General features: G+C 52.4%; 5 protein-coding genes across 5 annotated transcripts; 4 read left to right on the top strand and 1 right to left on the bottom strand.

Annotated features, from left to right (window-relative positions):
* The first annotated feature begins 2,353 nt into the window (after positions 1-2,353).
* On the top strand, positions 2,354-4,176 carry BO80DRAFT_428086 (DUF409 domain protein). Its single transcript, XM_025720171.1, has 3 exons — positions 2,354-2,922; positions 2,990-3,608; positions 3,663-4,176. Exons 1-3 carry the CDS (start codon positions 2,571-2,573, stop codon positions 4,099-4,101), a joined length of 1,410 nt encoding a protein of 469 aa, XP_025571947.1. The 5' UTR covers positions 2,354-2,570; the 3' UTR covers positions 4,102-4,176.
* Positions 4,177-4,787: 611 nt separating this feature from the next.
* On the top strand, positions 4,788-10,812 carry BO80DRAFT_363494 (proteasome activator BLM10; the record flags this gene model as incomplete). Its single annotated transcript, XM_025716107.1, has 3 exons — positions 4,788-5,218; positions 5,277-10,674; positions 10,750-10,812. 3 exons carry the CDS (start codon positions 4,788-4,790, stop codon positions 10,810-10,812), a joined length of 5,892 nt encoding a protein of 1,963 aa, XP_025571946.1.
* A 413-nt stretch (positions 10,813-11,225) lies between these two features.
* BO80DRAFT_504640 (H(+)-transporting V0 sector ATPase subunit a) lies at positions 11,226-14,391 on the top strand. The gene is made up of 4 exons (XM_025724436.1): positions 11,226-11,524; positions 11,598-11,676; positions 11,750-13,212; positions 13,269-14,391. Exons 1-4 carry the CDS (start codon positions 11,399-11,401, stop codon positions 14,157-14,159), a joined length of 2,559 nt encoding a protein of 852 aa, XP_025571945.1. The 5' UTR covers positions 11,226-11,398; the 3' UTR covers positions 14,160-14,391.
* Positions 14,392-15,052: 661 nt separating this feature from the next.
* fbp1 (fructose 1,6-bisphosphate 1-phosphatase) lies at positions 15,053-16,772 on the bottom strand. The gene is made up of 2 exons (XM_025724435.1): positions 16,240-16,772; positions 15,053-16,172 (listed from the first exon to the last, which is right to left on the bottom strand). The coding sequence occupies exons 1-2, from the start codon at positions 16,365-16,367 to the stop codon at positions 15,233-15,235; spliced, it is 1,068 nt and encodes a 355-aa protein (XP_025571944.1). The 5' UTR covers positions 16,368-16,772; the 3' UTR covers positions 15,053-15,232.
* A 2,883-nt stretch (positions 16,773-19,655) lies between these two features.
* Positions 19,656-24,553, top strand: BO80DRAFT_187738 (uncharacterized protein). The gene is made up of 4 exons (XM_025714085.1): positions 19,656-19,995; positions 20,085-20,148; positions 20,248-20,693; positions 20,833-24,553. The coding sequence occupies exons 2-4, from the start codon at positions 20,141-20,143 to the stop codon at positions 24,339-24,341; spliced, it is 3,963 nt and encodes a 1,320-aa protein (XP_025571943.1). The 5' UTR covers positions 19,656-19,995; positions 20,085-20,140; the 3' UTR covers positions 24,342-24,553.
* The last annotated feature ends 469 nt before the right edge of the window (positions 24,554-25,022 follow it).

Here is a 25,022-nt window from a genome sequence, read left to right as displayed (position 1 = left end):
AGGTTTGCTCCCATTCGGCGGATTACTGGCTGCGTCGTATCGCGTATTCTTGGCTCGTATCAATAAGTGCAGCAAATATTAGGAGATCCGGATCATGGAATGATGGAACTGATGGAAGATGGGGAAAGGAGGCTGGAGAATTAGGTAGCTTTGACTTCCGACGCTCCGAAGCCAGTCAGTCGGTCGGTCGGTCGGAGGCGGATTATGCAATCGTGCTTAGCTAATGAAAGGCCGATCATCCCCTGTTATGCATCCTCCATCAACTCCGTAGGTTACGATGGAGAGTAGCGTCTTCCCCATACCTCCCCATCAGGATCCTCAACTTCATACGGAGTACAGACAAAGTATCTACATACCCTCCTATCTTGGAAACATGCCGCCAATAATGTACCTAGGTACACAGGAGAGACAGACCTATTAACCTTCAAACCCCACTCATAAATTGTGATCAGTCCCCGTAAGGATTATTATGACCTGCACCCAGAACGATCGCAGACCTTCGGACTCTGGGATCTTTCCAACGGAACCGGAAGCTCCGACTTGCCGGTACAGCGTAAGGTCCGCACCGTTCCATGGACCGGGTATCGGATTTTAGAGGCAGCAACTGCGCAGAGAGCTTTTGCAAATTTTGGGGTGGAACCGTCGCTGGATCCGCTGACTCAGTGTGACGGAGACCAGCATAAGGCTGATTTTGGTGCGAAATCCTGTCACCAAGTGACCAAACAGCTAAGCAGATCATTGGCGCCATGAAACATCTGCTCCCAAGTGCTGGTACTACGGTGTACCCAGCACTGCGGAAGCATATACTTTCCAGCTAGTAAGCCTTGCCCAGCGACCTAAGCTTGATCCTCGTATTGACTGATTCGGAGGCTAGCTGGCACTCTCACCTCGCATCCTCAAGTCGGTCGGCGGCGCCCTCCTGATTCCGACCGAATGACTTTCTGGGTCGGGCTTGGCATTACGATCTAACAAACGAGGGTCTGGTCCTGGCGGGGACCTGATGGCAAACTTTTCGCTTTTAGTCTGTCCGAAGTCTATCGTGGATCCCGGCGGAGGGCGAGGCTAGGAGCTTCTGAACGAAGTCCGGTTGATCAGCTGGCTCCTCAACTTAATATTATGGGGTGACGGTGACTCGGAATTTGGCGAATTGAAGACCCAAACCCTCACGGCCGGGTTGGAATGTCACCCAGAAGTGAAAAAAAGTATCCAGCAGATCGATTCGATCTTCAGGGACTCCGCGTGATCCGGTATGGCATCCATTCACTTGGCTCTAGCTTGACCAGAGAAAGGAACGTAAAGATACTCCCGGGTTTCGGCCCTGGGCAGATTTGGAGGATCTTGTACTGCTGCGAGAGTAAATGCCTACCACCAACGCATAAGCAAGGAAGGGCTCGCCGTACGGAGTGCACGCATCAGTAAGTAGTACCAGATGACTCCTCATGGTACATAGGCGTCGTTGGGTAAGCAATGAGCAATGCGGTGGCTACAACGGGACACCTAAGGGCACCTCAGCAGGCAATCGCCACATTGTATTCTGTGCTACCTGGTGCGTCGAGCAACTAGCCTAAAGATCTACCAATCATCATGAGAACCATCGATTTGCTCCATGATAATATTGTTTGCCTTCTTAGGACCCTTGCTATCTATCATCCTATTCCTTGGGTAGTGTACTATGTACACGGTACTCCGTACATAGTACTCCCTCTGGAGATAGGGATCACCGTCTTTAGTGCCGGAACTGCCAAACATCCCTCGTCATGTGGACATACAGGGATGGATTTTGTCAATATGCGCATAAAATTCATCTGGGTGTATTGGGCTCCATCAGCTCCGGCCAGCGCCGTAGGGCTGACCTGCCCGCGGGTTGATCCAAGGTTTGATGACATGTTCATCCATTCCAGAACCGTCGCGTTGTGTATCCAGAACGGACAGGCCAAGTGGTCTGACATCATCAAGACCCTTTATGATGTATCTCCCTATATCAACTGTGCTGTGTAGGCTGTCGAAAAGTCTGATCCGTACTACTCGGTAGATAGGATAGGAATCATGTAAGTGTAATCGTATCCCGCGGAGTCATAGGCCTCGGGATCTCAATACCAGTTGGGACTAGTTGAGCGGATTCTCCCACCCACGCGCCACTCGCCATGACCGTACGGCGTATGGAGTTGGAGGTATCTAGTCTCTTGACTCCTCAGGGTTCCATTCTTCATCATGAAACTAGCTCGTAGGACTAGCAGCTAGCAGCAGTTAGCCCATACCACGACGCCCATTACGTAGTTATGCAGCAGTGGAGGCTGAATAAGAGGGGGTTATGCTTGCCGAAGATTCCGATCGATCAACCATCAGCCCGTCTTTTAGTTTGACGCGTCTTTTTCTTTCTCCACGATCGCTTTAGCTTTACCTCGGTTTCTCGCTAACAAAATGATTTGATGATGATTAGGTCGCATTGAATAATCATCACTTCTTTTGTTCTGGGTGGGCGAATCATCAGACTCGCCTGAGTGCCCCAAGATTACGATTGTCTTACGATGCTTGGGAACCTGGTGGCCCTGGATTGAAAATTACACGCAATGATGAGCTCCTCCTCCTCGAGCTCTCCCACGCCAACCCTCCTTAATCCCCGGCAGCCTGTCAAGGCGTTAACGGTAGCGTTCTGCCTCTGGAAGGCTCTAGTGTATTTGGTCATCATCAGTTGCCCTGGCCTTGGCTACGATACTTCCACAGGCCATCTTTATCATACCAACGGTCGCTCTGATGTCATCTCATCAGAGGACATCGCTTTTGCCCACCTTCCGATCCCATTGAAGTTCGTCAGGTGGGACTCCATCTACTTTCTGCATATTGCAGAACATGGCTATGTCTTCGAGCAAGAATGGGCGTTCGGCTATGGGTATACTCGAGTCCTGGCCCTCATTGCCACTGGTAGATACACCTGTTTCTTCAACCAACGTCCATGCCTCTGTGATTCGAACACTAATTGTCGATGTAGCACTAGATCGGTTAATCGGTCCCAGTGGAGCGGTCAGGACGGCGGTGGTGGCCGTTGCCCTGTCTCATCTTGCCCATTATCTCTCAGTCTTAGCCTTATATAGACTCTCCATCAACGTATTCGGGCGCGACACAGCCACCCAGAGACTAATCTGCTTTCTTTCTGCAGCACTGCACATCATCTGCCCCGCAGGGGCGTTTCTGTCTGCGCCCTACGGGGAGTCCCTGTTTTCCCTGCTCAATATCACTGGACTCTATGTCTACTCGTCCTCATTCCTCGACAACAAAGCCGGCAAACGCCTATCCGGGGACGTGAAGCTGCTCCTAGCTGCTGTACTGTTCTCAGCTGCTACGACGGTTCGCAGTAATGGAATACTAAGCGGCATCTTGTACGCCTATGATGGTCTTTTGCAGCTTCGACGGGTGTTGTGCCAACGGTTTTCAGTGAGTGCTTGTGCTCATCTCTGCGTGATCATCGTGAGTGGCTGTGTTATTGCCCTCGGGCTTGTCATCCCCCAAACCGTAGCCTATACGGCTTACTGTATGGAGGATGATGCTTCACGCCCGTGGTGTCAATGGCTTGTCCCCAGCATCTATGGGTGGGTTCAAGGGCATTACTGGTACGTTGTCTTATCCACCTAGCACTGCACCCAGACCGCTAAATCGGGAAACAGGAATGTAGGATTCCTTCGGTATTGGACCGTGTCCAACATCCCACTGTTCGTGCTGGCCATGCCCATGCTAGCCATCCTCTGTCGGTCGTCACTCTGGGCATTGGATGTGGCAGTGCCCTTTATTTTCCCGGGCACCTTAAGTGGAGTTGACCAGGCGTCGTCGTCAGCCACGACTGCCTCCCTACTGCTCCGACTGGCTGTTCCTCAGGGACTACTAGCGGTGCTGGCTCTGACCAGCTACCATGTGCAGATAATTAACCGGATATCTTCGGGATACCCGCTGTGGTATTGGTACCTCGTATATCTAGTGTCGGGCAACTGGGGGCAGTCGCGACCCTCGCTGCACGACAGCCGGGGCTTTGCTGTGGCGGTGCGGGGCATGGTGGCCTATGCACTGATCCAGGCTCTTCTCTTCGGTTCTTTCCTCCCGCCCGCATGAACAGTACTACTTTTAGCGGAACTGTAGCTCGATAATTGAAAGCGTCCGTACTCACAGTAGAGTGGTACTATGTACAACCACTTCTCTCCGATGAAAGGGACCCTGCGTGTAGATAATAGATAGTAGATACTAGATCGCTTTTAGCGTCACGAAGGGAAATGCGGTTGTTCTGGAGACGGGGCCCAATTAGGCGGCGGCCGTTACGTGGAATTATGTCATCACCGATCTTACAAAACTGAGCCAGACCGAAGGAAGGATACCTCCACCGTCGAATTGCTACGCGTGAGCTCGACTTATCCTGAACCCCGAGCGAATTTTGGTGCAAAAAGAGCATTGCTGGCCGAATTCGCGTCTCAGTCCAGTGATACCCAACACCTTTTGGCTGGCTCCTTGATCTGTGCAGTCCAACGCTCTGGTGATTTCCGGTCGCCTTCCTTGCCGAGACTCAACTAAATCGCCTATGCGAAGACTGGCAGCAGGCCACGACTTGGGCATCGATTCCTGCAGCTTAGAAGTTGCCTCCAATCTTCATGTTTAAGGTGCGCACTCGGCCGCTGTCCATCTGCTTCGGTTAGTCATTTAGTGATAAGTGAAGCTAACAAACCGCGGCCCCTAGAGCTCTCCCGAACCTCCTCCTACGTCCCCAAGCTTCGCACCCCAGTAATCGCCCCACCGATCGCACAGCTATGGATCAATCCGGTCCTAAGGCTATCCTCACATCCGACAACTTTCAAAATGCGCACGAGATCTCCCGGGCCACCTCGCCAGGAGGTGAGCCGATGGCCATAAATGGAGACGGCGAGCCGAAGGCACGGGTCCGTCCTCGTACATACCCATATTTCTCCTATCTACCATACACACTTGAAGACGAACCTGAGAGGGAGCGCAGCCTACAAGAGATCCTGAAACAGCTCTATATAACGGTGGAGGCTGGTGACTTCAGCCCCGGTGCAGTTCACTGGACCCGAGAGCTCAGAGGATGGTTATCACTCAAGTTCGATCCCACCCGCAGGGAGCGGATCAACCTTGTGAAGCTGTACTATGAGCTGTCACTTGCCCCGGGAATCGATCCCAATGTTTCAGAGCGGTTTGCAAGCATGTTCATGCTTCTGACTAAGTGAGTTCGCTTGTTCGATGCTTCGCTCTACGGCAACTGGAACTGACTCGGGCCACAGGCGCAAGCATTATCTCAGACCGGTTAAAGATCTAGTATTAGACTGGAGACCATTATACAGAGAGTTGAAGTCATTCGTTCTGCCGACCGAATCGGGACTCGTCCATTCGACTAACTTGAAGCGCAATGTCAAGACACTGACGAAGCTCTGCGCCTTCATTCAGCTGTATATCGACCCATGTGAGCTACCGGCCATGTTGGAAGAGTTTCTCCCCCACTACACCACGTCCTTCTCGGAAGGCGCCTTCGTCGTTGTTGGGTTGATCAATCTCCTCCTTCCCACCTCCCCTCCGCCTGAAGACCGAGAAGATCTCCTACCACATCATTATCTACCCACCTACTTTCACCTTTGGTCGCTCGTGAGTCGCTCCAAGACGTTCGATATAACCTTCCTTGATTATCTCTCGCGCCTTGCCCGAGATTCGCTGCCTGCTGGCCATATATCCTTCTCGGAGTATGGAATCTTCACCAAGGAGCAGTCGGCGCTGGTCTTCACTGCTATCCTCCGGTTATTGGAAATCCCGGTCGGACAATCAACGTCGCCCTACAGCGCTCTTGTGGATATCTCCTCTGGGCTGGGAATCATGCTGGATCGAGACACACGGAAACATCCTGTCGCTCATCACATTGCTAGATGGATCGTGATGTCGCTCTCGCCTGCATGCCTTGATGCTGAGGAGTCGGTGCTCACTCAGCTTGAGGGTCTTATACAAGCTGTAGAGACCTTCTTCCATCCTTCTAACTCCGGAAGTTGGACCAAAACGTTGGCTCAGTTAGTGTACTATCTAGCCGACTTTTTTGTCATGCGCTGGAACCGTGAGCAAAGTGGGGAGATGGACATCCCAGCAGAGCGAAGACTGAACGAGCCCTTGAAACGCCGTTTCGTGCTTTGTCTGCGCGACGTTATCTTCATGGGCATTTATGCCAAGAGTGGCACGGCAATGACCTTCTCCTTGTCTACCCTACAGAGTTTGGCCTTCTTGGAGCCTCACTTGATCCTTCCAGGCGCTCTGCAGCGGATATACCCGTCTCTCCAAGGACTTGTGGAGGTTCATCGTACGACCTCCTCGCTCCGCGCTCTTCAGATCCTCTCGCGTATTATCTCGAGAACCAAAGGCTATCGCTGCCATATGACCACTTTATTGGGCCTTGCTCTGCCTGGTATCGATGCCAATGATCTCGAGAAATCTCTGCATGCACTGTCCTTTATTCAATCTGCATGCTACAACATACCCATGGCCGACTTGACGAAGGACAGAGAAGATGTAAATTGTAACATGCTTGCAATGCAATGGATCACCGGCGAGATGGAACGCATGGAAGAGCAAGGCGTCGAGGTGCAGCTGAATTACGACACCGAACTGGATGACCAGACGGAAGAGATGGTACTTCGTTCCTCCACATGTGGGTTTGGGGACTTCATTGTATCATTCCTGGGCCGTGTCTTCACCCTCCTAGAAAATCTGCCGGACGTGACCAGAGTTCGGAACGGATCCCCTGAGGAGAATATTGTGAACACCCTACCCGCCACGTTCATGCCATTGCTATCGTCCCTCTCCCCAGAGTACTACGATATTGCCTTGTCGAAGGTCGTCGACTTCGTGTCGAACCATGTTATCCATCAAGCCCGGGATGCAATGGCCTTCATCTGTAACTCGGTGTGCAAAGTCAACCCTCAAAAGGCTTTGAAACGCTTTATTCCGGTGTTGACGCAGGCTATCCGTACTGAGATCGATGATAATGGCGCAGGGTCCACTAGGACAACGGGGACCGATGTTCTCCCTCGCGACCGTGGCCTGGTGTGGAACGTCAGTATGCTGAGCATGTGTGTTGTTCATGTCGGAGACGCAGTGCTCGCTCACAAGAAGGAGCTCTTCGACATAGCTGTCTACATGCAGCAAAAGTGTAGGGGAATACCGACGGTCCATATCTCCAATTTCATCCACCATCTTCTTCTCAACCTGACGGGGACATACACTTCCGACTACTCATTGTACGAGCCTGATGTGGTCGCCAAGGGTGTACAGCCTGAACTGTGGGGCTACCGACAGGATCCTTGTAAATTGAGTGTAAAGTGGCATGTTCCAAAGCGCGAGGAACTCGAGTTCGCCGTTGAACTTTTCCAGAATCAGGCCCAGACTGCTCTCAAGCAGCTAACGGCACTGACTAATGAGACTTCTAGCGTCAAACGGGATGGAAGTGGGAAAGAATGGTCCGACGAGGTGACCAGGAATTTGGTCCTGCTACGACTCATCCTTTCGGGTATCTCTGTGCTTTTTGACCCCAAGGCAGCGTCGACAACTACTGCCAACGGACCTTCCGGAAGCTCCAATGATGTGGAAATGGTAGACGCCAAAGATACTTCGCATGCGGTCCAGGATGAAGATCCCGACTCTGCTCTTGATAGCTCCGATGAAGCTGCTGTTCGAGAATCCTTCTCGTATCCGACGGGTTATCCACTGCAGGAGACCGACCAAATGTACACCACGATTCATGAGATTCGAGAGAGGGCCGGCTGGGTTCTCCACGAAGTGCACAGATTCCTCTCGGATAAGCAAGAGGACGATGTACCTTGCTTTGCTGCTCTGTACTCTGCTTACCGGTCTTGGTTCGTCGACGTTGGAATCGAGAGGTCCGCTCATGTCCTTGACAGAGTGACGCGTCTCCTTGCGGCCGACATCCACCCCTACAAAATGAGCGGTATCCGTAAGGATTACCCGCGCCCTTTGCTCGTACGCAGGGCCAATGTGTACCATCTGCAGCGCCTGAGGCACAATGCAGCGCCCCGACGTCGGTCGAAGTTGGATGAAATCCTGTTACTGGACATTGCTGAGTCGTGTGTCTCCGTTTATACAGAGACACGGCGCAATGCTCAGAGCGCAGGCGAGTCAGCTCTGAAGGCTGTCTGGGGTTCTCGGCTGCTTGTTATCCCCCCACTTCTCAAGGCCCTCCAAAAGGGCATCAGAGAAAATGACCACGCCCGAATCAAAGGAGCGTTATTCTCTCTGTTGCTTGGCAGTGTCGCCAAAACCGTTGGGCGTCACTGGAAATATGCACCCACCTTGGTCCGGACTTTCATAGACGCAAGCGCTGTTGACAAACCGTCTGTACAGAGAATTTGTTCGAGTGCCGTGTACCAGATCATGGATTATGGTCGTTCCATGGAAAGAATGGCCATCTTGGATCGTGACATTATCGAAGCGATCGCTCCTCAAGAAGACGTCCAAGATCAAATCACGCAGAAGCGGGAAGTCATCAACAACAAGCGTGTTCTTATCGAGAAGAAGAAGGCCGATCTGTCGGAAGAACTTGTAAACCTTGCAAGGGTGTCTCACTGGAAGGTTGCCAGTCGTGCGGCCACGATCGTCATCACAATGGGCCTTAGATTCGATTACATCGCGAGCGAGAACCTCATAGACCTGGTCACTCATGGTTCCATCGATGATCACCCCGGTCTGCGTGGTATGTACTCCCAGGCGCTCATCGCCTTGTTCACGATGATAGATGTCCGGGCGATTTGCAGCCACGATTATAAGAATTACATCTTGGGACAGCAACACTTTCCTTCGAAGATCAAGGTTGCCACCAAGCGATACGAAGAAGGATGGACCAAAGAATACCTTTCGAGCTTTGCAAATCCCGAGGCGGAGTACTATGTTGATCATGACTTTCCTGGCTGGCTGGTGTGGGCCGACAGTATGCCTGCCTACAAATCCAATGTGGAACGTGATATTGAGTATGATGGGGTGGAATGGAAGGTCCGCACGCATATGGGTAAATTGTTCGACCGAGGATGGTTCTCCAAGTTTTTCATGTACTTGAAGCAAGAGCCCCGTGACCCTTCGGCAGATAAGTTCCGCATGCCCTGCGCCATGATGCTCCTTTACGCCTTCGAGTTGATGCTTCGGGATGGGCTCACGGCGGCTACGTTCAAAGACATTCAGGAGGAGATCGAGGCTGTCTTTGAGGATGGTAGTGACAAGCACCAGCACCGAGCTACTGCTGAAATTCTCGGCGCTTTGGTGAGCTCCGTCGCCGATACTAGCGTGGAGAAGCGGACGATGGTCTGGGAATATGCTTTCCCCATAGTGCAAAAGATTTTCACTGATGGCTTAACTCCCGAGAACTCCGGTTACTGGACGACTTTCCTCCATATGATTCTCCAGTGCCGGGATCCTCGACGAGCTTGGCCTTTGGTCGACTGGCTTGCCAGCTTCCGGCTTGACATGGGCACGAATGCGGCATTTAAAGAAAGCTCCAAGATTAATCTGCTGCATCAGTCCATCATCGATGCTGGCTGGCACTTCCAACTCGACAAGCCAATTGTTGAAGATTTCCTTGCCCATCTTGATCACCCATACAAGGGCGTTCGCGAAGCGATGGGGCAAACTATCGCAACGATATTCCGCACCAGGTATCACGAGTCCTATGCTGATCTTAAGCGCCTCCTTACAGCGCAAGAGACGGCATCTTCGGTGGGCTCATATCCTTATCTTCCAACCGAGGACTTCACGAAGATGGTTCGTGAGGTCTTTGATCGCATTGAGAAATGGCGGCATGAGAGGACCCCCGGTCAACAAGCCCCTTCTTCCTACACATCTGGGAGCAAGACGGTTCTCCTGTGGCTCGACTCCACTCTTTCGTCCCACGAATGCACCCAACTGGTTCCCTTCTTCCCGGATCTGTTTACGGGGCACCTCTTGCACATGATGGATGTCAAGGAAGATCCAGAGCTCCAGTCCCTGGCATACCACGTCTTCCGTCATCTGCCCAACATCCCATATCCCGCCGAACAGAACTCCGGTTTCATTAAAACACTCATTCATATCGGACAGACTTCTCCCTCGTGGCATCAACGTCTACGAGTTATGATCAACATCCAGATCATATACTTCCGTCGCCTATTCTTACTCTCCAGTGGTGATCGTGACAAGCTGTTTGAGTGTGTAGCGAGCATGTTGGAAGACCCTCAGCATGAAGTGAGAGTCGGAGCATCGGCCACACTGTCCGGTATGATTCGTTGCTCGCCTGTGTCTCTCCGGCAAGAGATGGTCAGCCGCCTCAAGCAACGGTTCACCAAAGTCTTGGTTGACAACCCTCTCCCGAAGAAACCCAAGGCACTCCGCTCTGGTCTATCGACTCCGGTCTCTTCCGGAGCTGGTACCCCGACACCTGAACATACTCGACTCATACTAGTCCGGCACGGTGCTGTTCTGGGCCTAGGAGCGCTCATCCAGGCGTTCCCATACAACAGCCCGCCTCCGCAATGGATGCCCGAGGCGCTGACTACTCTAAGTGTTCGTGCTGCAAGTGATCCGGGCATTGTTGGTTCAAGTGTCAAATCTATCATTAGCGAATTCAAGAAGACACGACAGGATACTTGGCATATTGATGCGAAGGTGAGTTCTAGCTGCCATAGAATAAAAGCAACCTCCAGTCACTGGAAATACCCGCTAACCCGATTTTTTCGATAGGCATTTACGTCGGATCAGCTCGAAGACCTTTCTGGTGTCCTTTGGAAGAGCTATTTCGCGTAATGTGCACATGAAGTACGATGGCTACGCATCGGGTGAGGGTGTATTGGGCTTTATTTCCTAGACCCGCTTGAGACTCACATATCGTTTTCGGCCAGGGTTATAGCACTGGGAGGATACTTGAGGTTCTGGCATTTGGTAGCATACCTAGGGTAGGGGCTTAGCATGTTTGAACCCCACCAAAAAAGGCATACATATTCTTTCTCTTGAGTCGTCAATTGCACATGTAGACACTGTGGACAATTGTCCTGGGTTTCTTTGATCCCAGCAGATTGTTTTGGTGTAGTTACTCAGTACTCAACTCTAGTTAGTTAGCGTAAAGAGCTGAGACCATGTTAGTCAGCCGCCGTGAGCGGCGTCACGTGCCCGGAAGCAGCCACGCGGCTCACCGGCCATCGAAGCGCATCATCAACCAACCCCAGGGGCTCTGGACAGCTTCAAGTTCTCCCTTTCAGCTAGTCCTTTGCCGTTTGGCTTTGGAATCCTATCGTTATCTTGCAGCTAGTTATCTCAACTCTGATTCTAGCGCTTCTGCGCCCTCTCGTCCCTGTGGTGGAAAGGAACTGCTCGAGGCAGTCTTGCTTTCACCATGGCTCCCAAGGACACCTTCTTCCGCTCGTCGGATATGAGCTTGACTCAGCTCTATATCGCCAACGAAATCGGAAGAGAAGTTGTCAGCGCTCTAGGAGAGCTGGGTCAGGTCCAATTTAGAGATGTGAGTTGGTGCCCGCTGTCTGGGTCGACATTCACGAAATGAACCGGGCTGACTTCTGTTGGTCTACCTCTAGCTTAACCCCGACACCAATGCGTTCCAGCGTACCTTTACGAAGGAAATCCGCCGTTTGGATAATGTGGAGAGGCAGCTGCGTATGTTTTGCAACCCGAGATGGTGGCTTGGAGAAAGTGATGGGTTGTGAATCTAATCTGTCTCGCGCAACAGGCTACTTCCATTCCCAGATGGACAAGGCGGGCATCCCCATGAGATCTTCCTCGGAATTCTCCGACACGCTGGCTGCTCCCTTGGCATCCGAAATCGATGAACTCGCCGAACGTAGCGAAAGCCTCGAACAACGGATCGCCTCGTTGAACGATAGTTACGAAACATTGAAGAAACGTGAGGTGGAGTTGACTGAGTGGCGCTGGGTGCTGAGGGAGGCCGGTGGCTTCTTTGACCGCGCTCACAGCCATACGGAGGAAATCCGCCAGTCTTTTGATAATGACGAGGCCCCTCTTCTCCGTGACGTTGAACAGCAGAGCCGCCCCAACGGCGACACACAAGGCCAGCAGTCTTTCCTGGAGATGAACATCGGGTTTGTGTCTGGTGTGATTCCACGGGACCGGATTGGAGCCTTTGAGCGGATCCTGTGGCGCACTCTGCGTGGTAACCTTTACATGAACCAGTCCGAGATCCCTGAGCCCATCATCGACCCAACCAACAATGAGGAGTCTCACAAGAACGTTTTCGTGATCTTCGCCCATGGAAAGAGCATCATTGCCAAAATCCGCAAGATCTCCGAGTCCCTCGGCGCATCCCTCTACAGTGTTGATGAGAACAGTGAGTTGAGACGGGATCAGATCCACGAGGTGAACACCCGGCTCGGTGATGTGGGTAATGTCTTGCGCAACACCAAGAATACCCTCGATGCGGAGCTCACCCAGATTGCCCGCTCGCTTGCGGCCTGGATGATCATTGTCAAGAAGGAAAAGGCTGTGTATGATACGCTCAACAAGTTTTCCTACGACCAGGCGAGAAAGACCCTGATTGCGGAGGCATGGTGCCCCACCAACTCGTTGGGCCTGATCAAATCGACTTTGCAGGATGTCAACGACCGTGCTGGACTGAGCGTGCCCACCATCGTCAACCAGATCCGGACCAACAAGACTCCTCCCACTTATGTACGGACCAACAAGTTCACGCAAGCTTTCCAGACTATTGTCGATGCCTACGGTATCTCGAGGTACTCGGAAGCCAATCCCGGATTGTATACTATCGTCACATTCCCCTTCCTGTTCGCCGTCATGTTTGGTGATCTCGGCCACGGTGCGTTGATGTTCATGGCTGCTACCGCCATGATCTTCTTCGAACGCAAGCTGCAGAAAACCAAGTTGGATGAGCTCACATACATGGCATTCTACGGTCGTTATATCATGCTTATGATGGGTCTCTTCTCGATGTACACCGGCCTGATCTACAACGACATTTTCTCCAAGTCATTCACGATCTTCCCCAGTCAATGGCAATGGCCTGCTGATATCAAGCAAGGGGAGGCAGTCCTGGCAACTTTGAAGGAAGGTTATCGCTTTCCGTTTGGTCTTGATTGGAACTGGCACGAAGCCGAGAACTCCCTTCTATTCACCAACAGTTTGAAGATGAAAATGAGTATTTGTCTTGGTTGGGCCCACGTAAGAGATGCCCTTCACCAAATTCCTTACATGGACGAATATTGACTTTCTCACAGATGACATACGCTCTTTGCCTGCAATATGTCAATGCTCGGCATTTCAAGTCCAAGGTTGATATCATTGGTAACTTCATTCCCGGCATGATCTTCTTCCAGTCCATCTTCGGCTACCTTGTCGTCACCATTATCTACAAGTGGTCGGTCGATTGGGCAGCCAAGGGCCAATCCCCCCCAGGACTCCTGAACATGCTCATCTTCATGTTCCTTTCTCCTGGAAATGTTCAGGAACAACTCTACCCCGGCCAGGCAGGTGTCCAGAAGTTTCTGTTGTTCCTTGCTGTCATCCAGGTGCCGGTCATGCTCTTCTTCAAGCCGTTCTACCTTCGCTGGGAACACAACCGGGCCCGCGCTCTTGGATACCGTGGCCTTGGGGAGCCCTCTCGGGTTAGCGCTCTAGACGATGCCGACTTAGATGGTCGGGCTCGCGACAGCATGGCTAGCGATGGTGAGGGTGTTGCCATGATTGCCCAGGACCTTGGAGACGAGGAGGAGCACGAGGAATTCGACTTTGCCGAACTCATGATCCACCAGGTCATTCACACCATTGAATTCTGCTTGAACTGTATCTCCCACACCGCCTCCTACCTGCGTCTGTGGGCTCTGTCTCTGGCCCACCAACAGCTCTCGATCGTCCTGTGGGACATGACCATTGGCGGTGCTTTCGAACAAGAAAATCCCACCACGCGGGTCATCATGATCGTGGTCACCTTCTACCTCTGGTTCACCCTGACCATCGCCATTCTCTGTGTCATGGAGGGTACCAGTGCCATGCTTCACTCGCTCCGTCTTCACTGGGTCGAAGCCATGAGCAAACACTTTATGGGTGAGGGTATCCCCTTTGTCCCATTCAGCTTCCAGACCCTCCTCGAAGAGGATCCTGTTGATTAGTGTTGTGTATTTTGTTTCCTTGTCCAAATGTCACTTTCCTTTCTTTCCCTTTTGGATCAGGATGTCCTATAATTCGTTTTCCCTGCGGGAATCGATTGAATCTAGATACTTTTGCCGTCGTATCCTCCCTCCCTTCCTTCCTTTCCCTTCTCTCTCGGCTGTGCTACTAGATGATCGTAAATAAACGTGTCAAATTGTATACCACCTAAACATCCAGCCAGCCCAAATAAACACACCCTACACACGCGATCAGTCCTCGGTAGAACCCAATGCCTCAGCATTTTGCGTCCAAAATCTTTTCTAGAAAACAAACAGAGAAAGAAGGGGGGGGCTAGAGAGAGCGTGAGCATGAGCGAGCAAACCACACAAAAAGCCAAATTTCACACACACACACACACAAAAAAACACCAATGAATGATGACTCCACTACCCCTACCCTCATCATACAATCAGACTTATTTCATTAAGTGGTGATACTGAATTGGGTTGGATTAGTTGGGGTGTCTCGGACAGAACATGGGCCAATATATATTTTGTGAGGGTCAAGTTATCTGGGGAATCTTTCCCGAGATCGAGTCAACTTAGTATGAAGGATAGTGTGGAGGAAGGAAGGGAGCCTAGCCCACTAAGGAGGACTAAGGAAGGAAAGATATTATTCCACCAATTACGGGACGGAATGGGAGTAAATTGCTCTACTCCGTATAATCTGGGGTGATTGTTCTATTTTCCTCTTGTTTTCACAATGGGGCAATTGTGTTGGGGGAGGGAGTGGGGGTGGTTCGAATTGAGTCGAGAAAGAAAAAAGTGAGGGGTAAGGAGATGGGGTTTTGTGAGACTTGCACGTAGGACTTTCAAGGTTCGCGAATCGGTATTATTTACGATAGGAGGTTGGTGATTATTGAATTTTTATTTGCATTTTAATAGTTCAGTATAGTTATGTGGTTCGTAAATGACATGCCAGTGCGAAGGGTGTCACCTGGTACCCTGCTGGACGCACTGGCAGACTTCGCATTAAGTATCATTCCCGTGAGCCATAAAATTCCACCCTAGTGCCGCTACACTGTGCGCCCAACTTAATTCTTGTGTTGGTTGTAGGTGTCGATGATTTTCTGGATCTCGTCCTTCGAGCCGAGGAATACTCCGCTCCGGTCGTGAATGTGCTCCGGCACCACCTCCAGGAGGCGTTCCATGTGGGAGTTAACGGCCAAACCGCCCGCATTCTCGAAGAGCATCGCCATGGGGGCGCACTCGTACAAGATACGCAGCTTGCCCTTGCGGCTCTTCGAGTCCGCCGGGTAGGCGAAGACACCGCCGTAGAGGAGGGTTCGGTAAGCATCTGCAACCATGCTACCAATGTAACGTGCGCTGTAGGGCTTCTGGCCTTCGCCGGGGAACTTCAAAGAGTGGAAGTACTTGTTCACCCACTCGTCCCAGTACATGCTGTTACCCTCGTTGACCGAGTAGATGGCCCGCTTCGCGGGTAGTTGCATGTTCGGGTGGGTCAGGATGAACTCACCCAGAGAGTTCTCCATGGTGAAGCCGTTGACACCACCGTTGCGCATGGTGATCACCAGCTGTGCGGAGGCGCCGTACATGGTAAAGCCCGAGGCGACCATCTCGGTGCCGGGGCGGAGGAGATCCTTGGCAGTGACCTTGTTCTGGGCACCGAGTACCTCGTCGGGAAGCTTGAAGATGCCGAAGATGGTGCCAACCGAAACGCCAGCGTCAAGGTTAGAAGAGCCGTCAATCGGGTCGCAAACGACAGCATAGCGGGCGTCAGGGTGCTCGTCGAACAGAATGGCCTCTTCCTCCTCCTCCGAAACGAGAAGACGGCACTTGCCGGAGCCCCTCATTGCGGAGATGAACACATCGTTTCCGATGACGTCAAGCTTCTTCTGATCGTCGCCAGTGGTGTTGGAGGAACCAGCCAAACCGGTCAGGTTGATCAGTGACGCGCGACGAATGTAGTAGGCAATGGACTTGAAGGCGAATTGAAGAGCGTGACAGAGTAATCTGAAAAGAGGGGGTTCCGTTTAGTCGGGGACTCCTGAGGTAGATGGATAGAGAGGGGAAGACTCACGTGAAGTCACCGGTGGCCTCTGGAACCTTGGCCTGTTCCTCCGTAAGGAACCGAGTGAGAGTGACAATATCAGTGTTGATGTTCTCCTGTCCTACAGGAGGAGCACCGCCATTGCCGTTTCCAGACATGTTATGTAGAATGAGGTATGATACAGGTAGGTCTTGGTTGAAAATGAAGTGCAGAGCGCAGGATGGTCCAGATCTGGGGGCCGGGAGTTCTTTTGAAGGGTAACTTCCAACCTCGGGTCAACGGGGAAAGCAGGAAGATGCGGAGATAACCAGGGTACGGGAGAGGGGAGAACTGGTGGGCAGTTTATATGTACTTTAGACGGGTGGAGGAGGGACAGTTGGCAATAGATAGAAGCTGCAGGAGAAGCTGATCTATCAGCCATCCCACGAGACCAGGGGCATCCTTTAAGGGCGTCCCGACCAGCCAGGAGCAATCTTTTACCGGGAATGCGCAGGACTTGGGCCTAACGTCAGAAGGGGAGTAAACAGGGTCGAGCCACTGGCGGAGAACCGTTTGGGTCCTTGACGCAATAACTGGACGGCGGCGATGGTTTTCGTCATTTTCCACTTTCCAGCCGGCGGCCAGGCGCTCCCCCCACCCTAAGCCCCTTCGGGTAGCTTCCCGGCTCTTTCTCTTGCCTCTGCCCCGAGTTGCCCCCGAGTTTCCCCGCGCTTCGAGGCTTCCTTAATCCTTCGACCTAGAGTCTCGACCCCAGACACATCGGCGGTCCTCCGTATCGTGTGCGCAATACTATGAAGTAGAGTGTCGTCAAAGTGTCCCTCCCATACGGTGTGTACGTCTTTCAATCCCAACGAGCCATGCCGGCAACAATCCGTATCCCCCGGCATGGGTCGACCAGACTATTGAATCCGTCGGTTCGTATTAAGGGGCTTCAGGAAAATGTCGCATAAGCGCAGTTCGAATGATATCCCACGACCCATTGTACCTAATCATAGCGGGTGGGTTTCGGATGGTCAGCAGACATGCGAATTTTGACAATCCCGCGTCGAACTATACCGAACTATTCGGGTCTCGCCCGCTCTCTCCGGGTCCCTCCTGGACGCCCGGAGTAGAGCCACCTGGTCCGTGGATCAACAAGGGATGCATCTCTTGCATGTCAAACTCTTGGGCCGGGCAGTTCAACCGGAGCTACTCCGTAGTGGTCTAGGAGTAATGAGACAGATGCTTTCGTCCGCTAGAGATACCACTTCAACGATCGGGAAACCGAATCCAAACCGGAAGGTGAGACGGGATCCCCTCGCCGCCTTTGCTTCCGCCTGCCCAAGTAGCACGACCCGCGGCAGAACCGGTTCTCGGTTAAGAATGCTTACCTAACCAGCTCGGCGGCTCGCCTCGGACCATATTGGGGCTAGCTTCTCGGTAAAATTAGCTCCGATCGGGAAGCTTGAAAAAGTTCGACGCGGGTTCTTCCAGCTTTCTTCCACACAACATCCCACAAAGTGTGATGCCTTCCTATAATGCCCGTGGAAGCATGCATCGCACATCTGTAGAGAAATCCACATGCTGTGACTTTGCTCATCTCTGTTGTTGAACTGACATATCTGGCTTCGATGCACAGGATCATTTGGTAAGTGCCTGAGTGCCATTTCTTTCCTGCAAACCCCCTCTTGTGATGATACCTACAACCATTTCAAACTAGAGTCTTTGACCCCTTCAGGGCATGAAAACTCACTTGTTTTGCACGTCAGTCTGATGCTTTGGCTCCAAGACATGCTTGTTTTATTTTTGACTGGAGTGACTGAAGCAGGGTGCTAACTGCCTTCATAGGACACTAACACTTCCATCTAGCTTTCGACGAATTGAGTGATCTGTTGCAAAATTGGTATGCCTGCCTTCTTCCTCCCATTTCTCCTATGACTTGCATGATGCTTTACGTATTATATACGCTGGAAATTACCGACTGAGACCTCTTGGTCTTCGACGATATCAAATGGCTATTTCTGATCAGTCACCTTTACACTCGCATTGTCTTCTTCGTCCATGTTGCTAGCATGTGCTAACAGCTTCAAGATGGTTTATAGGTTTCGGATATTTCAATATGCCGGTATTTGATCGATAAAGGGTAAGCTTTATCCCTCTCTTTCATCGATCACCCCCTTTCGAAGATGAAACGGCACTGGGCTCCGACGGCGTCAGACATAACGTCCGGTCTTGATGGATATGCCTCTTTTGCGGCAGGCCTAGAAAACCTCGCCCACTGAGATATTGCTCGAGCAACACATTTGTCTCCAGTGACCTTTTGGCTTAATGCTAACTGCTATCAATAGCAGCTGATTCCTGCCATGATCAGTATCCTAGCATGTACTGTTAAGGTAATTCCACACCCTTCTCGCGCACCCCCTGATACGAGGATGATTCCCTAGATGACGAGTCTTATTCGAGTTATCGATGCAGACAACATCTTTTTTATACCATTCATGCATTTCTGAAATATCTGTTACGAGATCAAACGCTGGTTCACATGTAATGACCCGTGCTGACTCCACCTGAAGTTCTTAGAAGTTTTTCTGCCAATCATATCCCATGGCCACTCATGGCTCCGACGAACGAGGTATCTGTATGTTACCACCACTGTTTCTCCATCTGCCCCCTATGGCACAATGATGATACGACATAAAATTAAAGACAAGCATATGTCCAAGTTGGCTCTGCCGACCGGGACGACAATCGTCATGACTGATCAGTCACGTTGTCTACACATGTTTTCGAACCTCGCGCTTGCATGGAGACTGACCAGCGTGGTAGATAGCAGTAGTCTTGTGCTAGTGAGGAACCTCCAACCATCGACAAGAATGTGAGTACCTGCCTTCTCTTCTACCGCTTCCATACCCATTCTCCCTTACATGATGATTTACTACTATTTTATCACGACGGTCAACATAAATATTTTACCTTGATGACCACCGCCTGTGACAGGGCATTGATCTGATACCCTTTCTTTTCCAAATATCGTTGATTTCATTAAACTCGATGATAGGAGTCTCGCTGACATGACTTCAGTAATATCCTAGGGACTCGTTCTCGATCGATCATCTCCCAAGCCCATTCGGGCAGGGATTTGCTCACTGCAGGACAGCAGTCGTGCAACATGCTGGCATGTTTTCCCAGCCAGGATCTTTAGCGTGCAGTAGTTCGACCATCTAGGTACTATAATAAGAATGCATTCCTGGTTCCACTTGCAGTTATCTCTTTTGACCCTGTATCCTCCTGTAATCCTGCGTAGGCGCTGGAAGCCTGAGGCGACACCGTCCCGTGCCCTGGCTCTGGCGACCACGAATAGCCAGCGGACAAACCTTTCCGCCCCATCGCGGACCCTGTGTGATGTCTGGGCTACTGCGCGGCCTGGCCGGCCTTAACCAGGTTCGTTATCGCGTGATGTGACAGCGACGCTGGTTGGAGGGCGGCGGGCCTGTGAGAGGGCGAGGACGAGGGTTAAGCGCCGGCCTCAGGCCGCCTGTGATCAAACCGGCCGGGCTGCAGCTGGTGGGATGCACTAGTCCTCTGAAGAGTCAAGACCTGCACCCTTTTCCCTTCTCCCCGCCCACGGCTTGTTGCCTCGTGTGCTATTTTTATACCCAGGATGCATCGCGTTGTCTCCACGGTCAGTGGATCGAACCCACGATGCCCGTCGAACGGTTGATACATACCGACTGGACCTGCTGGGCCTGCAAGCCGCCGCCGCCTCTGGTTGGGTCAGGCCGCTGCTGTTGCAAAGAATAGAAATCGGTCTGCGCTTCAGCCCTCCACTCCGGCTCCTGCTCCTTCTCATCCTCCGGTCGTGTTGGCAGAATCTCTAATCTCGTTCCTGCCCTCAGCCCTCAGCCCTCAGCCATGGCTCCGTGTTCGGTTGGCCCTGCATCCTTCCGTTAGTATGAATAGGTGCGCCCAGCTTTTCTCACCTGTTCTGCTGTGGTCTTCGACCTTTCCCCGTGTCTGTCCTGTGACGGTGCAAAGGTACTGATCACAGCCTCTTTATAGCTGGCGATCTTCGAGCAATGCTGGCGACGAGCCGCCGTCTGGTGCATATTCCCTCAGCGGCTGGCCAACACCTCATACCACCAGCACCCAACCGTCTCCTAGTCGCCGAGAGCATGCCGTACAGCCCCCTCCTCTGACAACAACGTTAAGTGGCCATCAGTTTCAGGGACTTGGGCTGGCACTGGGAGCAGGCTACACAGGCACGCCTCTCTCGTCGACTTCGTTGTCCAGTCCATTCACCCAAGGCTCGCCCGCCGTAGCCTCGCCTGGGGGGGCGGCAATCGGATCATCACCAATGGCATCGAGACAGTACAACGTGCCTTACAATCCACAGGATTGGGGTCCTGTGGGTAATGGGTCACTGAATGCTGGCCAAGCTTCGTATCCACAAGCAAATAACATGCTACGGATTGTCTCCCAGCCACGGTCAACCGGACCTCGCTCAGGTCTGTCGCTCTATCTCTCTTGCTTCCCTTTTCTTACTGTCAGGTTATTGTACCCCTTCTATATATACCATGTAGTTGTGGGAATCTCGCGCCTTTATATTCTCAGTGGCCAGAACCGTGCCTAATGTGAGCGTTGTAGATGCATCTTTATCGCCTCCGCCTCCGCCCTACTCACCTCCAAGTCAACAACATCAGAGAGACAATGTCAGCCAGAATGCTTCCTCAATGGGCTCGACATCGCCGAGCATTGGCTCCTCCTTCAATGGGACAGCGCGGGATGCCTCATTGGATTATCGACAACGTCGCCTTCCCCGAACTCGCCCTCTGTCCATGGCTGTGCCAAGTGAGACAGGCCACAACAGACGAGTCTCGTTACCTCCGCCTCCACCGCTACCCCCAAGCATCTCATCCAGATCTTCTTCTCAAAATCGAGTTGACGCCTACGGAGAACCGACCTCGGTTATGGCAGGATCGAGGCCGCACATTGTGGTTTCACCAGAAAACCTACGTTTCGCCCAATTGACCGACGAGAACCACATGTTTGAGACCGCCCAATCTTTTGATACGGACCGCCCTCCAGCTGCAAGAAGGGCTGTTTCAGCTGGACCTGCTGTGAACAGTGCGAGCTCATCGAGGGCTCATAGTCAGTCTGGAACCCGGTCCCCCTCGGGACCTGGTTGGGAGCCAGGGATGCCTCTGCCACCACCACCTCCTGGACCACCACCAGCAACAAGATCGCAGAGTGTGAGTGGGCGATCCGATCCATCGTCTTTCCGGAATTCGCAAGCTCCTGTCAGAACAGGCAGGGCGCGGCCTCCCCCGGTTCTTGGCACAAGTCTTGACAGCATTCCACCAACACCAGCTGGTTGGGTGGACGAAGGATCAGCTGAGGCTAAGAGCAAAGGAGACAGACTTCCACTTACCATTGACACAGCAACGACATCGAGCGTGGGTGGGCCAGAATCTCTCGAGTCGTCCCGCACGTCCCAAAATCCCAATAGTGGTGGTCTTTTTCGGAGCCCAGCTATCAAAGATCCGAACGCTAAAGGCATTCGAGAAAGGAGAATCGAACGTCGGAACAGGCAGAGCCAGGTGTTCGATAACCTCAGTGCTGTCTCCATGAGCAGCAACCCCTGGGCTGAAGCTCTTGAACAACTCAAGCCCTCCAACCTGGTCTTGGGAGAATCGGGCGTGGATTCAGATAATGCTCGAACCCAGTCTTCGGCAAAGTTCACGCCTCGTAGCACTCGGAGCATTGGCTCTGATGGGCCGCCGCAGGTCACCTCACGGTCACGAGCCTCTTCTGGGGGCTTATTTTCGAATCGATCCTGCTCCACCCCTAAGGCAGAGCCAAGCCCTCAGGGGCCGACCTCTACTTCGGGGTTTGCGCAAACACCGCCGTTTTCCCCAGGCACCGAAAGGTCGTCTACATTTCCCAAACGAACATCGCCAGCATTGCCCCCCAAAGCATTGCCAACGCCTCCGCTGCAATCCGGGCAAGACACAACGCCCTCCCGACCCGGGTCCAAGGAAGACCGACCGGTATCGCATATACTGCACTTGCCAAACGATGCTGTCACCACGGTCTCTCCCTTAGCCCCGCGTCGTGTGATAACACAGCAAGGGCCCTCCCTTGACTCGGTTGTAAATCGCGACGACGAATTTGTCCGAAGTGCCATGCAGAGACATCGCGAGTTCATTGAAAAGGAGGCCGACTCCGTGGACGAGAAAGAGGCATTGCGGTTGTTTGCCGAGTTTATCATCTCCGAATCCCAAATCAGACGTGAGAGATATGCTAAAGTGTGGAATCTCGATTCCTTCGACGTCGAAGATGTTCGCCGTAAATTGTTTGTATGCCCTCCCAAACCGGTGTTAATACAGCAGGCAAGCCAGGTAGCACCTGGGCCGTCGTCTAGGAGGGCATCTAATCCTGGAGTACCCAAACTGGATATACCTCAGACACGCCCAGAATCCGCGTGGTGGAGCAACTACAAACCATGCCTCTCGCCAATCGCAAGCCTGGGATTGAGCAATGACGAGATGAGTTCGCGGGGGCGGGCGCCTAGTCGTTGGTGGGAGTCAAAGACCGGATCTAGCAGTGAAGGGGGGGAGCGAAGAGTGCAGCGTTCAAAGAGGGAGACCAAATATATGGGGTTATCGCGTGGAGCCCTGCAATGGGAAGAGAGCCAGGGCTCGTCTGACACAGGGAACGCTGGCGCGTCCAATGGGGCCAATCAATTCGCCGAGTACGGCCCCGATGAATACCCTCCCGAAAAGGTTGGATGGCACGAGGAGCCTGCTCTGGCGGACTATCCTAACAACGTCCGTCCTGGGTTTATCAGGCGATCGGAAGAGGCACAGAAAATGGACGTCTCAAGGCTGATTACCTTGCCACCGCCATACCCCAGGCACTATCCCGCTGTCAACAATAGCCACCCTGATCTCGTTACTTACCGGACGTTGGTCCGATCAATAACAGATTTGACGGAGATCAAGGCCACCAGACAACGGCACCAAACAGAGATGGATGTTTTGTTCCAAGGCCACCAGGCACGAGTCAAAGAGGGTCGTCGGCAGTTCAAGGCCAACATCCAAAGCCAGATCCAACAAGGCAGTATCACATTCGCAGAGGCCGCGGAAGCAGAGGCTGCGTTGATAGTAGAAGAGAATCGGCTTGAAAGGGAGCTGACCAAGAGCGGACTGGATACTTACCAAGAGTCCGTATTGAAGCCAATGCGTGTGATCCTCACCGATCGAATCGACAGGGCTACCGCTTGTATTGATGAGTTACGCGGCAGACTCTTCGACGACGCCCGGTCTGAAACGCCCGATCAAACACAGGAGGAAGGGGATGAAAAGCCAGAGCTCTTGGAAAAGCTTACGCAGCTCAAGTGGCTGTTCGAAGCACGTGAGCAGTTACACCGCGAAGTGTTTGATTTGATCAGCGATCGGGATGAGAAGTATAGAGCTGTGGTCCTGCTACCCTATAAGCAGGCGTCCAACGAGGATAAAGTGCGCGAGACGAATGATTTCTTTGTCACGGATGCATTGGACCGCCGGGTGAACTTTGAGGCCGATGCTCTAGCTCGCCTCGAATCCTTTCTGGATGTGATTGAGGAGAATGTGGCCCGAGGGGTGGAAATCCAGCTGTCAGCGTTCTGGGATATTGCACCGTCACTGTCAGCGTTGGTGCAGCAAATCCCTGAGAAGCTCCGCGGCTTTACGATACAGATTCCCGCTAACGAATACGACGAGAACCCGAGTTATCGTTCACATCCCTTGCAGTACCTCTATACACTGGTGTCTCATGCCGAAAAGTCCAGCTACCAATACATCGAGTCGCAAATCAACCTTTTCTGCCTCCTGCACGAGGTCAAATCTGCTGTTATGAAAGCTAGCTGCAAACTGATGGAGGCGGAGCGGATTCGTCTCGGCGATCCCGAGGATAAAGTGCAAGAGGAGATGCAGGAGTCTCGAGCGGATGAAGAGCGCACGTTGACAAGCGATCTGAAAGACAAGGTGGCTACGGTGGAGGGCCAATGGGCAGAAGCCCTGGGCAGTGATATCCAACGATTACGCGAACGGGTCAAAGAACAGCTAGTGATTGAAGATGGCTGGGAGGACATGGAGCAGCTGGAGCAGGCGTGAGGATGGATGCCCAGTTGGCAATCAGTGATGAAGAAGACGGGAAGTTCGCGGTCAAATCGAGGGCTTAGGCTGGGGGCGTTCCTACTTTTGAATTTTGCCATCTATGGGTTGAGTTTGTGTTGCTGAAAGATACCCCACATTCGTTTGCTATTACCACTATTTACTGGTCAGGATGATGCATTGGTCATTGTTGTCGACGGAGTAGTCTCCATTCTTGGGCATGATTGTTCTTCCGGCCCGACGATGGGGCTGCTGACCTAAGGCCATCACGTGACCGCACTGCGGCTTCTAGAGCTTTCCTTCCGGATCCTCGAACTTTTCCCCTTTGCCTTTCTTCACCACCCAGTAGACCGGCCCAGTATTATTTAATACGGGTTCCCCCCTCCCCCCGCCGCTTCTACGGTACCTCCCTCATTGCTCCTGTCTACCATTGCCACTTTGGACTTGGTTGATCTGTCTTCGCTACAGCGTCTTTGAAGAGAGACGTTTTTCTTGTGACTGTAAGTCGGCCATGAATTTTCTTACCCCCCATCTTCCCATTGTCTCTCCTCCCTGATGTGGCCGGTCCCTTTACAAGGACCTCCGCCTCGGGAAGAGAGATCCCATCGAATGATGAGAACTCATAGCTGGCACCAGTCAGACGGAGGTGTTTTTTCGAATTCATCTTCAATGCTGAGTAGC

Source organism: Aspergillus ibericus, assembly GCF_003184845.1.
Source record: "Aspergillus ibericus CBS 121593 unplaced genomic scaffold BO80scaffold_43, whole genome shotgun sequence".
NCBI lineage: Eukaryota > Fungi > Ascomycota > Eurotiomycetes > Eurotiales > Aspergillaceae > Aspergillus > Aspergillus ibericus.
Note: the sequence above shows the minus strand (reverse complement) of the source record. Positions and strands in the feature narration are given on the sequence as shown.

Bases quoted from the DNA above. Each gene is read 5' to 3' on its own strand.
- BO80DRAFT_428086 (XM_025720171.1), top strand. From the start codon at position 2,571: ATGATGAGCTCCTCCTCCTCGAGCTCTCCCACGCCAACCCTCCTTAAT. The intron at 2,923-2,989 runs GTAGATACACCT...TTGTCGATGTAG, and splicing joins CCTGGCCCTCATTGCCACTG to CACTAGATCGGTTAATCGGT. The intron at 3,609-3,662 runs GTACGTTGTCTT...ATCGGGAAACAG, and splicing joins TGGGTTCAAGGGCATTACTG to GAATGTAGGATTCCTTCGGT.
- BO80DRAFT_504640 (XM_025724436.1), top strand. From the start codon at position 11,399: ATGGCTCCCAAGGACACCTTCTTCCGCTCGTCGGATATGAGCTTGACT. The intron at 11,525-11,597 runs GTGAGTTGGTGC...GTCTACCTCTAG, and splicing joins GTCAGGTCCAATTTAGAGAT to CTTAACCCCGACACCAATGC. The intron at 11,677-11,749 runs GTATGTTTTGCA...CTCGCGCAACAG, and splicing joins TAATGTGGAGAGGCAGCTGC to GCTACTTCCATTCCCAGATG.
- fbp1 (XM_025724435.1), bottom strand. From the start codon at position 16,367: ATGTCTGGAAACGGCAATGGCGGTGCTCCTCCTGTAGGACAGGAGAAC. The intron at 16,173-16,239 runs GTGAGTCTTCCC...CCCTCTTTTCAG, and splicing joins GAGGCCACCGGTGACTTCAC to ATTACTCTGTCACGCTCTTC.
- BO80DRAFT_187738 (XM_025714085.1), top strand. The intron at 20,694-20,832 runs GTCTGTCGCTCT...TGAGCGTTGTAG, and splicing joins GTCAACCGGACCTCGCTCAG to ATGCATCTTTATCGCCTCCG.